General features: G+C 38.4%; 1 protein-coding gene and 1 long non-coding RNA gene across 3 annotated transcripts in view; one reads left to right on the top strand and one right to left on the bottom strand.

The window, feature by feature from the left end:
• LOC126913950 (uncharacterized) overlaps nucleotides 1-3,201 on the top strand; it is a 152,767-nt gene extending 149,566 nt beyond the window's left edge. Inside the window, exon 3 of one of the 2 annotated variants that reach the window (XR_007709512.1) lies at nucleotides 1,763-3,201. This is a non-coding gene — a long non-coding RNA (uncharacterized LOC126913950). Of the gene's footprint in view, nucleotides 1-1,714 lie in introns of both variants that reach the window. The other variant, XR_007709513.1, reaches the window with a different exon arrangement.
• The window catches only part of LOC126913877 (uncharacterized), a 47,500-nt gene that overhangs the window by 8,367 nt on the left and 21,728 nt on the right, over nucleotides 1-17,405 (bottom strand). Inside the window, exons 5-18 of the mRNA XM_050717126.1 lie at nucleotides 15,526-15,780; nucleotides 14,609-14,925; nucleotides 13,486-13,613; nucleotides 10,078-10,204; nucleotides 8,383-8,534; nucleotides 7,323-7,521; nucleotides 6,609-6,761; nucleotides 1,713-2,009; nucleotides 1,268-1,409; nucleotides 1,037-1,188; nucleotides 676-865; nucleotides 440-593; nucleotides 237-360; nucleotides 8-156 (exon numbers count right to left, since the gene is read on the bottom strand). Of these exons, the coding sequence (XP_050573083.1) occupies nucleotides 8-156; nucleotides 237-360; nucleotides 440-593; nucleotides 676-865; nucleotides 1,037-1,188; nucleotides 1,268-1,409; nucleotides 1,713-2,009; nucleotides 6,609-6,761; nucleotides 7,323-7,521; nucleotides 8,383-8,534; nucleotides 10,078-10,204; nucleotides 13,486-13,613; nucleotides 14,609-14,925; nucleotides 15,526-15,780 (2,539 nt within the window). The remainder of the gene's footprint in view (nucleotides 1-7; nucleotides 157-236; nucleotides 361-439; nucleotides 594-675; nucleotides 866-1,036; nucleotides 1,189-1,267; nucleotides 1,410-1,712; nucleotides 2,010-6,608; nucleotides 6,762-7,322; nucleotides 7,522-8,382; nucleotides 8,535-10,077; nucleotides 10,205-13,485; nucleotides 13,614-14,608; nucleotides 14,926-15,525; nucleotides 15,781-17,405) is intronic.

A 17,405-nucleotide genomic window follows, 5' to 3' on the forward strand; every position in this document is an offset into this window, starting at 1 on the left:
AACTTACCTGGCACGCGTCTTTCCCTCCATCCGGATATCCAGCACATATCATTCCATCGGTGACGTTTAATTCCTTGTACGTGATCCACAGATTGCACACTTCTCTGTTTAAGACTGGAACTTGAACTTCGTTCACAGCTAGCTCGTATTCAGAAGCTACATACAAATTGATCTCGTAAAAATTCTCGTATAATTTTAATAGTCGATACTTTACACTGTCAAGATGTATTACATACAGTCAGTATCATTTTTCTTTCCCCAGCCAATCACAGTGCACAGTGTCCCAGGTATTAGATGGGTATCAGCTGTTGGCAGACAGACTGGTCTTAGATGTTCGTGAAACTGGACTCGTTTTTCCAACTAAAAATAATTGCAAACAGATTTTCCTTAAATAATTATTTCAAAGATATAAATTAAAATCATATTAGTTACTGTATACCTGAAAAAGAGCCACGTCGTTGTCCTGAGCGACACCTACATTGTAGTCTGGATGAGGAACGACTCTTTTCACTTTCAGCTTCTGACCAAGGTAAGTGTGCGAATGTCTTCTAGTAATCCCCAGTTGTATCGTCCACCCAGTTATATCAGTGTAACTGGTAAAACAACATTTCATTATTTTCTCTATGCTAAGTTCAAGTTTCTTAGAAAAATTGAGAAAGATATATGATGACTAACTTTCCCACGCAATGAGACGCAGTGAGAACCCACTGATCTGCAATTAGAACCCCAGCGCAGTAGAAGATCTGTTCAGGACCTCCAAGAAGAGCTGCTAGAAACGGCCAATCGCCAGGAGCTGATTCTACACCACCTACGATTCTCGTTTTCGCTTTCACGTGCCCATAAACCGTGTTTCTCCGTCCACAAGCTGAATAAAATTTATAAATTTGCAATAGTGAAACGTATAGCTCGTTAACAGGTTCCAGATTTGTATTCCAATTTTTTTGCATATTAAAAAAAATAACGAATAAATCACTTTGAATACTTCTTGCATAAAAGACCATAGTCTACTATTTATTAATAGTTGAAAGTAGCGTACCATATTCTGAACAAGTTAACTCAGCAGTTGGATAAGCTTCTTGATCCGTGATACATTCTTGAAATTCTTTTAGAAGGTTCGTCCGGTGTGCCTTAGATTCTCTTTGAGTAAGATTCATACCTTGCGCCATCAACCTGGATGAAAGTGGCGCCCTAAAACGATTTCGTGATAAATATCTGTCTTTCGTCTGACAAGATAATATAATGGATATTTTATTGCGAATGTTCTTACGTGTATCCGAGCATGGAGCAGATGGTTTTAGCGGAATTCGAATCCCAGTAAGGGATACAGGCTGGCATGAACTTGCCCATTTCTGCGTGGTACACCTCCAGCCTTCCTTCACCCACGTCACCGTTTCTTTGACTCAGTCTCACTGGCAAAATATTAAAAAAAAGTATAGTCCTCGTAATGATATTTAGTAGGCGAACAAAATTTCTGCGTTTATAAAATTACGCACAATTATTTGCAGTCTAATTATTACATTATAGGATAAGTATAACATATAATTTATTTTTATTTATCTAATATATAATTTTACTAAACTCATTTCCAAATAATTTAACGCTATCTCTCAGCATCTATTTTCCTCTTATCTATTAACCCTTAACTATTACCTAGCAAATTCTACTCCAAATAAAACAACTACTCTCATATACAACAAAAATGCTTCACTTACAGCAATATCGCTCATCCTGACCCCAAGGACAATCCATCTCTCCGTTGCAGATGTGGTTAGCCGACATGCACCTTCTTTCCCCGCAATGCAAAGCAGACTTGGATATGGTGTTCATCGCCAGGATGGGTTTCTTCATGATCTTTGTGCTGTTGACGGAGGAAGACGAAGAGGAAGAGGAGGCTGCACACTCGCCGCATTCAGTCTCGTCGCTGTGATCCGCACAATCCAAGTAGCCGTCGCATCGCCAGTCAACCGGAATGCATCTGGTCCCATCGCATTGGAACCCACTGGTGCATACTGTGCAACGCGTGCATCAAGAAATGGCTAACAGTACAGTTCTTTTCTATGTACTACGTACACTCGCGTTTCTCCTTCGTTTCTGTATTTTATTTCCAATTTTTTTCATCTTGTTTTTTACGTTTTCCCCTGTTCAGAGTTTTCGATGGTCTCGTAATGGAAGAGGAACAGATGAAACGTGAAAATGTAAAAAAATTGAAAGAATAGAGGATCAGAGAATGCATGATAAATGGCTGTGATTGTCTTCGGGTTGGGGATTTGCTCATTGTGAAGCTGAGGTATTACGGGACGGTATAGTTATCCACTTTTTTTATGTCTTTGTATTGAGATAATTAATGCAGGATCGATAATGTTAATCGTCAATGAGATTTCTAGGTACAAATCTTCCCTTTCGAGCGAACATTTTAGCTTCTATAATATCACGTAATTTAGAAATTTGATGATTAGGTATGTACATTTTATTGAAGTAATTACGAAATTAATCTTCTGAAATTAAAATTAGAGATTATAGTTATATCAGTTATAATTTGTATCCTTATAAACAAACAAAATTCCGATTAAATTAGAGCGTAAGGATATTCAATGCTTAAAAGGATTTTTATCAATTTGCTTAAATATAAAATCATTTCTTTTAATTTGTCAGCTTCTTTGTAAGAAACTTCAATTATCGTAATTCCCGTAGTAATTAAAATTAGGGGCAACTTAAAATACATCATGAGAATATACTCGTACCAAGGTAAATATAATATCAAAGGTCTATTTAGCGAGTTAAATTTGTTCATGTTCTGGTTCTAGCAGCCATGAATCTTTCCAGCGTATTTAAACATCGGTTTCCTCGTTGCAAAACGACGAAGATGTCGCGTTCACAGCTCTTTGATAAATGTTTATTCACCGCAAGTATATCGTGACGCTCGTTTAAGATACATGTACATAGTCTCTCGAAGCGAACTCCATAAAGCAGGCCAGCGTCGAAAATCGCCCATAGCGTGATCGTTTAATATAGATTTTGCAATTAAGTTTCCATTAGCAGCGGGACACGCATGTCACGTGGAATCGTAACGCGAGCTGATGCATCCTGATATCAATCGAATATCAATATACGTGACTTCTCGGAAATTTATATTATAAATAATGAATCGTGTACCATTTCTGTAAAATTCATGTTTGTTTTACGCATAAAATTACGATGTAATACACTGGCTTACGAAAGTATTCAAACATTTACCTTAGACAAATTTTATGCATATATTTTACGTGTTATATAAAATATAAAAAAATTTCATTAGCCGTAGTGAGGTACGACTTTAACGACTATCCAAATACCTATTTAAAATACCAAATTCAAATACCATAATGATATACGACTTTAATACTTGGTTGTTACATTTGTTTCACGAATTTCGATTGTCATATTGAGTCAGTCAGATTCTGTTCAATTTGCAAATAGTTGTTATTCAAAAAATTGTAATAATATCGGATCGAAAAAATGTGGGAATATACTTTAAACTTCCTAGAGTATGTTTCAGTAAAAAAAGAGGTTAACAAATAAAACGACGGCATTAAAAAAAATTTTTTTTTTCATCTTTAAGTTTCGACAAACGAGACATCTTTATGAGACAATGCTATAACTTTTTTATGTTGTTACATTTCTCTCTTAAAATTGAGATGGTGCTTTTAAGATGTGATACTCTAAGCTATGATACTCTAAAAAATAGCTTTTCAATGCATGTTTCAAGAAAGATATTTATTCGACATATTGAAGAAAAGCAAATTTTCATCGACCGAGGATTAATGAAAATCTAAATATCTTCAATGAAAATTCAAATATCTATAACACAGATAATATATTCATAATATGCCTGTTAACACTCAAGAGTTAAACTGCCAGATCAAATATTTCAAATTCCATTTAAAAGTAGTTCGTATTATTAATCCTGATCGTACGAAATTCTTTACAAATCCCTAAGAATAGCCCGTCAAATATAATTTATGTATTCTGATATATGCTAACTAAACCGGGGGCTCGTTGAAAGGGGAAAAAGTGACTGAAAAAAGCGCGTCGGTCGACGAGTTTTCGAACGTGGCCGTAAATTCGCGTTGAAGGGCGACGTTCCAAAAGGGATTCTAAATTTCCCCGATATTTCCAGTCGGCGTATAAATAGCGAAGATATAAAGGAGGAAAGTTGTTGGACGTGGAAAAAGGGAAAGAAAAGCAAATGGTGCCGAAGCGTTAGAAATCACGACAGAAGGAATCGAATGGGTGACCCTGTAATCAGGGCGTAATTTAATTTTAATTAACCGCGAACGCAAATGAATCAGTTTATCAGACAGCGAGTGAATCGATCCTCGATTGCACTCTGTCGGCTTCGATCGATAACGAAACTTTCCAGCACTTTCCATCGGCCCTGGCTCCATTCACCGATTGCAACGTGTACCTTGGACCAGCGATCGTTTAACCTCGCGATTGTCGGTCGGAACGTCCGACCAAAATCAACTTCTACTACTGAACGGAGAGGCAGCCGCGGTAGGAAGTCGTTCTCTCGTTTGTTCGAACCTTTTCGAGGTGAATTCTGTTGACTGTGAAAAGGGGATTGTTATACGTTTCCGTTTTATAAAGAGTCAAATTTATCAAGGAAGAAAAGCGATAAGTTGGAGCCAGAGGTCCTACATTTTTATGTATTTTATATTCAATATTAGGTTGTAGTACGTGAAATGTCCGATTTCACGGGGAACTGAACGTATAATACCTCGGCTATAAAAAGTATTTGCATATACCTTTGTCTTCTAATGCACTTCTTTTATAACGATATTAAATCGAATTTATTTTACATCAATTTAGCTGCAAATTTTCCCTAATTAAATACCATCACTCTTTAACCTCGCATCCACAAACATTCTAAGAACCTACATTTCCTTCACATTTTCCACGAAGGAACCTATTCGATAAAATCACAAGTAAATCGATTTCTGCTTTGTCCAAGTTCGGTCGGCGATAAACACAACGATGTTCGAATCGAATTACGGCTGACTAGTGATGCGTAATTTCACTTGGATCTGTCTAGCAAGCCGAAGATGGTCGACATACTCTGTATTTACTCGATCGGACGAAGCTAAGAATCACCGAGGATGTAATTAAACGGAACCACAGGGACGATTAAGAAAACCGAATTGCTTCGGGACGATTGGTGGATAAACGCGGCTTTCCGGGAACACGACGAATGGTCAACAATGGAGACCATTTTGCGGCAAACAAAAGAGCCGTACACGTGGATGAACGCGCGAACAATGAACATAGGTTCAGTAGGTTAGTCGGCAATTAGTCCGGTTTCATCTCGATGCCGAGGAATTGCTTAAACAAAAGACGAACAACGAAGTCGCGTAAATATTTCCGGTCTCTCATTGTTTCGGCAACTACGAGGCGTTGGTGGATGAGATTCGAAAGTAGTTTTGTGATTTGTAGAACGTTGTTCGCAGCGACCGATTTATTATCATTATTTAAAACCGTGGTTTTGTAACTTGATAGAATTTTCTTCTTCTTTTGGCGAAGGAAAATTCATTTGATCTATGTGCGATCAGATTTTTCTTCGCGTAAAACTGATTTCTTGAATGCTTCGTTACATCGAATAGGAAAATGATGGATTGCTGTGTTATTTAGGTTACGCCTTTTATATTTAACGTAAAATATCATTTAAAATATCTCTTTCGAAAGAAGAAAATATTTTAAACGAATAAATTACGCACAGTTTACTCTGAATAAAATTTTCAACAAAATAATAACATCAACTTCCCCATATAAAAAGCACCATTATGTATTTATTTCAAGATTATCGTCTTACTACACGAATGAATGAATAAAGAATAAAAGCATCGTCTTAAGAAACGTTCAAACGTATTAGTTTGTGAAAAGTTTGCGGTTTGCGAACTCGTTTTCTTAATTCTAACGAAGTAGAGAGTTTTAAGAAGCGCGTAGATGGAGATGGCCGCGTCTTTCCAGCGTTTTATCGAGGGTCGTCTATATTCTAGTCGTCGTCCGGCTGTCTCGGTGAGATTATTTTAATCCCACGATTATCCATCGCTTTATCAAATGCTCGGACTTTATCCTCTAGGCTTATCCGTGCCAGAGGAACCGAATAAATGGTTACCGAAAATGACGAAACGCCCATAGTCGACGGACAAAGAACTTGGTTCGAATTGACTTGCCTCTTTCGCACTTTTATCCGGTTATCGAACTTTTGTATCAACGAAGGATATTGCAAGGTGCGCAAATCGCGATTGGCTTCTTTCCTCGAGAATTGCCTTTGAATCACAGCTTTAGAAAGCTTAGAAGATAAGGAACCGACTGTAGAAGAAATAAATGGATTTTGATAGATTTGCAATGTGTGTAAATAATAATTGGATGAGAAGTGCAGGAGATTCGAGGGAATAGTATAGAAAAATAAATGGATTTCGAAGAGCGTGCTTCTTCCTTCGAGAATTGACTTCGACTCGGAGCCTTAGGAAGCTCAGAGTATACGGAAATAAGTAGGTTTCGAAGATCGTACGATCTTTGTTAGCGCAATCGAAGAAAATGAGGGTGAAGAGTGTCGTGATACGACTTACCAGGTCTTTCAGCTCTTCGAGCTGCCTCCAGCACTTCTTGATGCCCCACGCACTCGTCCGGATTGGAATTCTCAGGGAACAGATCGCATTCCAGATACTCCGGCAAAGTCAGGCCGAACACTTCCAGGAAAAACCCACACCGTCTCTTGGTATCTAAAGAGAAAGGCAAATTCCTCGATAAATTTATAATAGACTACGTTTACTAAAACTTACAGAAACTGAATTTCATTATCCAGGGATGCGATTAGTATTCAACACTCCATGAAACAAATAACCTATTTCCATAAATTTATTGATCGTACGGAGGCAGCATAAATAATCACAAATTTTTAATTCAATTAAAAAAGATTACGTTTACAGCATCGGTTGCCTCAACGTAATATTAATTCATGGAATTCATTAGCATGACAGCTTATTGTCATTGTCGCTCATGACTCACATGCAAAATTGTACAGTGCAAACTTAGGAGTTTTATTAAAATTATTTGTCAACATATTATTATTATATGATAGATAGTGTGCAACTATTAACGAACATAGATATAGAACGAACACCATGAAAATCAAACAATTGGTGAAAGAAGCGTAATCATCCAGATATAATATAGCCATCGCTGATCAAACAAAGTCTCTCAAGTAATTAACGATCTAAATCGATATTAAATCTGGTCTGACGTGATTTATCTTGAGGAAAGAGAACGGACGTATAACTTACGAAAGCAGAGGCTACGGCAGGGTCGCACCACGTGGCCCCGAGATCCGCATTTCGGCACAAAAACGCTGCATAGAAAGAGGGCGGCCAATTCGTAGCATTTGACGTCGATCACGGCACCATAAAGCTCTAGCTCGTGCTGGGCGTCGCGTTGCCCGAAATTGCCCATGTAATTCGGGAAGATGGTGAAATTATACGGGATCTGAGGGAATCAACAACGAAACGGCACACGTAAATGCGTCTGACTCACTCCATTTTAATTAGAACGTCCCGACGTACCACTTACCTTCGCGCGTCGTAACTTGCGAGCAAAATTATCATTATCCTATCTCTCTCTTTCTCTCGAGGACTTTTCGTCGAAATTTACAGACACGAGTTGAAATGTTTTCAGTTAAATTACTTAGCCCTCTATAATTTCGCGCGGCTTACAATTTGAAATTATATTAATAGAAGTTCTATTATTTAATTTTACTTTAATTGTATATCACTACGCTCTACGTTATTACCGTATTATCACCGTACCGATATCAAATAATCTATTTATCACATTTATTGGTTTCTAGTCTCCAAATCGATGTAAGAATTAATTACAACTTTCGTTCTTACCGGCAAATAAAATTCTGTTACGGTAATTGTCCGATACAATAAAAAAATCTTGCAATTCCTGTAAATAATTTGAGAACTTCTTTTTCCTTAATATTATCGTTTCAAATAGCCAAACGTTTAAAACTCCGTTCCTCGAATCGCGATTCGAATGAAAGAAAGATTAGTTTCAATTCCGCGCTAAAGAAAGATTAATTTCAAATATTTGCAAAGTGTGAAACAAACGAAAGAGAAATACCATGAACGCGGAGGAGCAGTCCACGATACCTTGAGCGTCTTCTACATAGCTGAGCATAGATAAAAATACAGCGATCGGACGACACGCGTGACATGCATTGTTTTAATTCGATTCGACGACTCCGGAGAATCTCGTGGGCGGATTCCATGCGAGCTTATTGGAAATTATTTCCAAGAAAATCACGCACGGCACGTGGACAGTGGTTGAACGTGGGAGGCTTACCTTATGGTACCTGCAGAAGGTCACGATTACGGGCAGACACACTCCTGGTGCCGGATTCCTTTCCTCGGTCACCGCTGGAACTCGTTCCGTGAACGTGACCATGTTCGTGTAGATCGTTTTGTTCTCTACTCGTATAAGCGTCTCTGGATACGCTGTAAACCAAATATTTTTTATCAAATAAATTGGTTGTTTTGTACGTTTAAGTTGATCCACTATGTGTGTTAGTGCAACATTTCATTTTTAATATCTTTCTTTCTGTCAGTTTAATATATTGAATTATTTGATTGATTTTTTACGAGTATTATTATTATTATCACAATTATACGAAGTTTGAAGAAATTGAATTAAATTACATTCTGTTCCTAAGTTATGAAAATCTTTCTATCGCAATCAGCTTCTTGACAATATCTAAATCACGTAATTTATTTTTCGTAATAATTTTACCTTTATGTAACTCTCAATCATTGTTTCACATTTTGGTCGTAAATGAGTCAATATTAATTTATTGAGGACATCTGTGCACTGTACAAGTACGTACTCTCGTTTCGTTCCGACTGACCCAAGTCCGTGCAATTTATGGACCGCGTCGGGTTTCATACGGATGCTTGATACGCCGCGTCGATTATTTCTATTGCGGACCTGCATATACCTATCGTATTTCACAACGTCCCTCAATGATGACTGATTTTCGTATATTTTGCATTATACGCTACACAGTCTAGTTTTAGCAATCGTCTTGCAATTAAATACAGCTTCAACAAGTCAGAGAATCGTCAATAGAAATTTAATGGATAGCGAGAATGACCGTGATTTGCATGAAGTAATTGTCGACTCATTATTAATTCATTTTGGAAACCTATTTTATGATTTTTAATTTTATTGTAATTATTATAATTATTAATTTTTGGGATTTTTTGCGAATCATTAAATTAATTCGTAGCAAACGAAACAGCCCAAAAATCGAGCAACTTTGAACTTTGGAAAGTCTTAGTTTTAAGATCCGACCTTTCATATCCTGTTGGGCGATATTTCAACACGTCTCCTTTGATTAACGCACGTCTAATGGATGCTGCAAGAAAAGTATTGTACGACACGGTTTTCATACGCTCGAGTGCCTTCTGTCATTGTGGACCGCCACGCGCGACACATTACGAGCCACTCTTTTAGGTACTCGAGCGAAACGTGCAATTTTCTTCCATCAACATTCTCGCGGAATAAACTCAAACTTCTTACGCAAACTGATATTTCCCGAAATTAACGCGATTTCACTTCACAGTTTTTATTATATCTTCGTCTCCTTTCCATGTTACCATGTAGATTAAACACTACGACTAATTAAAATTAAACAAAAGAATAACGATGACTGGGGAAAAACCGATAGAAAACAACGGGTGCATTGAAGAAAGTTGCACGCGAAGCCGGTGTTGATGTTTGAAAGCAAGTAGCACGCGGGAACTGGGAGCTCTATTGATCTTTCGCTACCACAAAGCTCCTCGTGCTACGTGCTCGTGCATTATACCACCTAACGTCACCAACATTTACGTTTGTCACCGACGATCGTGCAACAACGTTCCACGTTTCATCGACAATTCATTGCGATCATTCATTGCATTACACTGGCGTACATGTACGTCGTACCGTTGACAAATGGATACATGATACGTTTTAAGTATGATAAAAATGATGTCTACTTACACTTGAAGTAAATGGTCAGACCTCCGGCGATGATCAACAATGCGACAGCATTGAAGAATACCTGCACGAATCTGAAGCGCAGGCTGCCGTTAGTCACATAATGTCTGCTAGTCATGTCACTGATTATCTGAAAACGATTTGAGGGAAGCTATTGTAGTTGGCGTTAATGGTTTTGGATTTTTCAAACTTATTTAGGTAGAAGTAACAGAGCTTTAGTTTCTTAGATTAATTCTTATCTATATAATGGTCATAAAAGGCACCATGATATCAACGATGATAATTAAAACAACGGTAGTAAACTTTTCTTAAACTTAACCACAACTTTGAAAACTAATTTCTTTGCCCAATTTGTGGACAACTTTTTCTATATCTTTTTATAAGCAAGCTTTAGCATGAAACAAAATTTCATATTAAACTTGTTTTATATGAAATTTCTTACTAATTTTTATTTTGACAACTTACATCGATACGAAAGTGGCCAAAACAGCGAGATCACTAGTTTCCACGATATAAGAAATTGTTCACAAAAGGATAGAAATTATGAATAGTGTAGAGAAGGCTTTATAAATTATCAAATCAATCTCATTCTTTTCAAATCATTACCCTAAGCTTGCCCATTCAATCCTATCGATCATTTCAATCAAATAATCTTCCATAATCCACATATTCAATTTTCATCTACGATCCACGTATCCCAGTTTTCATACAAAAACGAATATCCAGATAGTCATACAGAAAGAGAATGATTTCGATGTGGTAGACTAGAACGACAAGGGAAAGGCTGACTCGTCGTCGCTTACATAATTCCCTGGAAGTATATCGGGTGCACGAATGGAGGGAAATATTAGCCAGCGATGTCGGCCGAGCGTACTATACTCGCAACAGATCCGTGTTTGAGGAGTCAACGCACGCTGACTGCATGTTGGTACGCACTAGTCGACCCTCTGGCACCAAATATCGATTATTATTTCCTCACAGTCCTATCGCACCGGCGAACGACAAATTACGACAAACCCGACTCGCCGAATTCCTCGTCGCTTTTTAACTTCGTTCGACCTCCGTTTCCATGAAATTTCCATTTCGACGCACGAAAAAACGACCTTGCCATCCTTCACTCGCCGGTAATTACATTAGAAACTTTTTCACAGTCGTGATTTTTTATTTGAAGTGGTTGTGATGTAAAAAATGGTTGGTTTTATAGGTGGGAGGAGCTGGAGAATATTCGGCGGAATTAATTTTAACGGTCGTACAAAGAGCTTCGTTGGTCTTAATTTTAGTGCAGTAAACGTTTTTGTGTTGTTACTTTTTAATGTCCTTTGATATACGCGGAATAAATGCCATTGGAGTTTTGTAATATCGAGTTCCACTATGTGATTCACTATAGGAAACTCATTCGTGATTAAAGTGCGTTAATTCCATTCTTTATATCCTTCTATAATGCGTAAAACAGTACACGTTAGTACACAAGCAAACAGGCAGAAGAACGTGAAACGCTATCGTAAAAATAACGTGTCTAAGTAGATTCAGTCGTCACCACTCAGTCGTGTCCTAGTCAGGCGCGCTCTAGTCAGACACATTCTACTTAAACGCATTTCATAGACGCATAGTAAGACGATTTCTAGTTTCGATTGTTACGTAAAGTTATATTTATCGGATACCAAAACACTCTCTTTCTATTATATGTATTTATATAGTTAGAGTATATAATTCTGAAAAAGTTTAGAATCACTTCTTGATTATATTTAAACCGAATCTGCAACATTGAAATCAGTTAATTTTGTTTATTAATTTTGCCGAACTATCGATCAATGCTACAGACATCAATAACGAGACATCAGTAATGATACGGAAAATTCCATGAAGTCATTTATTTTCAATAAAGCTAATCGACGAAGAGGAGAACGCGAAACGACAAACCAACAAACGAAGCAATTAAAACGGTAGACTGTCGGTTTCATAAACGTTGCATCGACTCGCACCTGTCCTGGAAATTTTCGCGAATATTATCTGGGCTTACTGCTATTTTCGGCGTTAATAACGGCCGCCGGTGTTCGATGTAAAGTGATATCAGCCTGGGTTCGATACCGGCTGCCGACATTTCCCACCGCTATCGAGCACATAACTCGGAAAGAACACGCGGCCGTTTCTCCGATTCCGAACAAAAGGAACAAATGACGCGAGTTATCGATCCCCATGGAAACGCACGATCCCGCGTTCATTTATTCCGGCCATCGCGTTAACCCGCCACGATCATCGCCGATGATATCGTTCGCGAAAACACATTGAAATTCCCATATCGGGGCGATTACGTGTGACCTCCATCTCATTCTGTGTTTTAATCACGTTTTAATCTTGCGTTTCGAGAATGATTTTCAATAAAATTACAAAATATCTAAACCTCTTGTATAATAGCTTATCAGACAGTATTTTTTACAAGTCAAATATTCAGTTGAGTTTGAAACTTGGCAACACTCGTACAATTTCGACTGTTTTATTACTTTTCGATGTTGGTAAAGAACTTATCCAATTTAACTTTTTACTAAATTTATGCAAGAGGCAAGATTATTAGACGCGGCAATTTGTAACTTATGGCTCATAAAATATCACTAACAATATAGAAACCAGTTTTGACCCTCAACTGGTGTCAACGAACGACACGAACAGCACAATCTAATTTAACTTGCTTAATTCCACAATATTTCATGTTAATTTGTACTTTGTGTCTTTCCATTCCCATGAGGATCGATGGACGCTATATCTATAGTATTTATCGTATGAAGTATGCAACGCAAATTAAAATTAAAGTAATTTAACTGAAATCCAGGCCGAAGTTTTATAATTACTCATGACTCAAGTTATCCGTATCAAGTAATTCATACCAAGTTCCCCGCTCGAAGTTTAAATATGATATTTCAAGATTAAACAGACGATCTATTTACTTCATTCTACTATAGCGCTTAACCAAAAGGGCCACAGAAGGAGTAAACGACAAACTTTCATCATCTTCGATCCTTCGGCAATTCAATCTGCGCGCAACCAGGGCCAGCTTCCGGGTGACCAATTAAACCGAATTGACTTCAAACGTTTCCGGCTTTCTGCAACGTGTCAACAAGCTCGCTTTGGAGTCGATGCTGGCCTTCAAATCCGCGCTCGGCCGAGCGTACGAGTCTTCAGAAATCGTTTGACCCTTAATTCCGCGCGTATATCTCTTCATATCGTTCTTTCTTCCTCTTGCATCCTCCCTCTTTCTCACTCTCCCTATCCATCCGTTCGACGTTACGTAACAACAGCGTGGGAAACGAACGCAATCGATAAACGACGGAGCGCGAAAGAATTAATCGTGCCGTTTTCGCCGTTACGTAACGGGGTTTCGTATCTGCGCATTGAAAACGTCCCCGGCCCGCTTACCTTGTGATGTAAGGAGCCGTTGTTACCACCGTGAACTCTGACGATCGCCTGCAGGCTCGCTGGTGTGCTGGTCGATTTGGTGATCGTTCGACCGGACGAACTGTCCGGCTCCGACACCAGTGCCCTATCTGAAAATCCCGTCAGAAATTTTCATTAACATTAGCAGGATCGTTGAGAAGGGCGACAGAGCAGGTTAGAAAACGAGGATATGTTATAACGCGTTGTTTCTGTTAAACGAAAGGCTGGATTCGTGTCACGTAGAAGCCTCGCGACGGCTCGCTTTTGTAACAAACGAGCCGGTGCAATTGAATAGGAGGTAGGGGGAATGATACAAGTACCAGGATGATTAATTGAGATCGATTTTTAAGAGGAGTGAGTCATTTCGCTTTTTTCCCCTCTCTCCTTTTGCTTGTAATTAAATCGTTGAGTCCGATACGGAGGAATATTGGAACGAAATGTTTGAACAGTAGAAATTCACACAGAAAAGGCGTGAACTGCTTCTAGTAAACGTGGTAGATAGGTGAGGTTAGTTTGGAAAATTGCGTGGATTTGTTACGTTAACGGAACTAAACGACGCGAAACGTGCGATTAAGACGCGTCACGTAGTGCTTGGTATCGGTTACATGACTCGATCTATCACCAACCGTACTCTCTGCGAGATTTCTCAAATATCAGTCATAGCTCGGTTAAGTATATCTGCTAAATTCCGAAACCTCAATCTATTTCTTTCGCTTGAAGCGTCAAATTCAACTTTGACGCCCAGGATATCTTAAAATAAAAAATTCAGGTTTACTTCCAAGTTCTATTTGTTTATTCCATTCGAAGCCGATCGCTAACTGAAAAAAAGAAAGTAGAAATTTTGATGTTCCTGGTAAAGGACTATCCACTTTCTTCTTTATCTTGAAATTAATGGCACTTTTTAATTTCATACAATATTCTGCGCATTTCGCAATTTTTCCGACTAGCGAAGATAATGCGAATTCTTTCATATATAGGTGAGCAAATAATATTGATCTTTGCTTGAATTAATAAATATTTAGAATAAATTAAAACACAGTGAATGTCAAACGATAAAATCTAAATCTATTTCTTTTATCACAACAATCGTCAAATTCACTTTTACCTGGTACTTTTCCGTATTTATGGGGTAAAAGAGGAGCCTCCATGGTCTTGCTGGTATAACTAGGCGAGCTAGTCTGACTGAAGCTATCCGAAGAAACATTGCTGTCCTGTCGAACGCTGATAGGCTTTGGTACGGAGCTCTGTGAGATCGCGCTCAGGGGTGGCGGAAGGTTCGTCTGTGTCGCCTTCGGTAGCTTTTCCAATTTTTCGCAGTTCCTTTCCTTCCTCAGATTGTGCTGCAAAATATTCCTGACCCTATCCATCTCCGGCTCGTGTTTCCCGCGCGGTCCCGTTTCCACGGATTTCTGCTCCTCGTACCTGATTTTGGTGAAAGAAAAATGTATTTGAACGAGGTCTTTTAGTCTTCTTTTCGCAATGTTCGAAATACAGGGGGAACACGACAAATGGACGAGACTGAGATTTTGTAGAATGTATGTATGTAAGAATCTTTTATGGGGCGTGGAAAATAGCGCAAGATCGTCGAGAGGGAAAGATACCAGAAAATAATTCGGAACGTTATAAAATCCTTTGAAATACCGTTGCAATATCCTAGAGATTTACGACTCAAGTTAGGATCTTAAGTAATATTGTCGAAAGATCTTAAAATATCCTCCTACTTATTTGGAACTTTAGAAATAATTAGAAAGGTTATATATCTTTTTAAATACCATTGCAACGTTTCGAAAGCGTTCGACACACGTTAATATTTTAAACAATATTATTGGCAAATTTAAAAATATCTTCTGCTCGTTGGGAACCTTGATTACAAGCTTATAAAAATATTGAGAACAATCTATCTAGTTTAAAAAGTAGCTCCACGTTTATCGTCAGGAACTAAGCATCGTTATACGATTCTCTGAATTCGATTCTCTACAACCTCGGGTATTTTCCAAACTTATAAAGTTTGCAGGTACTTACCTGCCGATAGATCTCTCCTTGTTCGCTCTGAGGTGATCGTCCTCCTCGTATAGCCGTCTCTCAAGCTTTCTGGAGGCGGCCTGAAGCTCTTCGAACTTGCATCTCTTCTCTGCTTCGCGATGCAACCTCACCAGGGCTGCAAACTTCGTCTCGTCGTCCTGCAGTGCCTCCCTCCGGGACATAGCAATTTTCTCCCGAGACTTTCTGTCTGCAGTTTCCTTGCAGCCTTCCCTCCCCGTCTTCGACGACTGAAGCCTGTCGAACAAACGAACGAGCAACCATCGTGAGCTCGTAAGGGAGTGAAAAAGTTGGCGAACGAGAAAGGCATGTAGGGTGGATTACGGTCGATTAAATTAGCCCCGTAAGTTCCATCGTCGTTTGATTTATTAAAAAAGTGCCCGCGGAGTTCTGTTGAGGTGAAATTACCACGAGTGGTGATGTATGCTTTCTCCGCCACCCTTTTGATGTCTCGCCGGCCTTTAACAAACCATCGTTCCCCTTTTTGTTTCGTAACAAGTACGAAAGGGAGCGAGGTATTCTAAACCGAAGTTCGTAATAACGAAATGAGGGCAAAGGTGTTCGCGAGAAGTAGAATTCTATTAAACTCCGGTGCTAAGAATGGAAGGAAGTCTGAATTAACGACGTCGCCTTTGTATTTCACTTGTTTGTGTTCGTGTAAATTTTTTAATTCTGCACCAAATTTGTATGTAAAGATTAATAGCTGTACCTTGTAAATTGTAACCTTTGTAGGAGAAATCGTGACTAGTTTTTACATCATCACTGAACTTTTTTTGACACAGTAATTCTCTTATTTAAGAATCTTCTCTTTCGTTTCCATAAAAAAAATTATAATCATATTCACATTTGTGAGGGTAAAAGTCGACCCAACAGAAATTGATTTGTCTTTTATTAACTTTTTTTAACCTCTACCACCGTGGAAATTTCGGTTAACGAGTTAATCTTCTGTTATGAACCATTTTCTGTCGTCAAATTGTAATATCTATCCGTCAGGTGTACTAAAATTGTAAAGAAGCGGTCGACGTTCCCTCGAAATGCGGAGGATGCTTTTATCCTCATCCTCCGGAGCACTAAAACGCACGTGGCGAGCGAGCAGAGTATTAGGGCCGTTTACGGCCACGGCAGATCGTTTCGACGAAACGTCTACTCGAACGCAGAGATAGAGTCGAAGCTTACGCTTCGTTTAGTCTGTCGCGAGCGTAATCGGCCGTAGCGTCTCGACGCTAATTCCTCTACCTCGAACACGCTCGTCTGTATCATTCGTGGCTAGAAAGTTGGCCAATTGCAGTGGAAAAAATGCGAGTTTGACTAGTTTACCATATAATGTAATAGAAACACTTATCAATTATTTTATCATTTTTGAAATATGACGTTGAAATGATCGTATTTACAACACAGCCATCTATGTGTATAAATCAAGGAAGGAGCGAGCAGAGCAAAAAATATTGATCAAAAACGAAATCCCTAAACAAACAACAGATAATTTGACAAATGACTAATTGGAGATATTTTACAAATTAGATATTATACAAATAAATAAGATATTTTATAAATTCTGCTTTCCACATACTGTGACTGAGGAAAGTACTTGAACACTGTTGCATTTATTATAGCATAAACATACGAATTAATTAATTAGTCACTTGTTAGTTAATACTAATTAGTTAGGATCAAGTATTAGATTTTGTTGAAAGACTTCTTCATTGAGAAATTTGTATAGCCATTGTAAAACGTCTCTCAAATATAGTAGCTCCACGTACGTTCTACCGTACGCTTTCCAACGATGTAATTGCTTACTGTCATTCACGAAGAAACACTGAGATTCTTCCTTCTACTTGGAAATATTAGCTTCATTTTGGAAT

Source organism: Bombus affinis, chromosome 2, assembly GCF_024516045.1.
Source record: "Bombus affinis isolate iyBomAffi1 chromosome 2, iyBomAffi1.2, whole genome shotgun sequence".
Lineage (NCBI taxonomy): Eukaryota > Metazoa > Arthropoda > Insecta > Hymenoptera > Apidae > Bombus > Bombus affinis.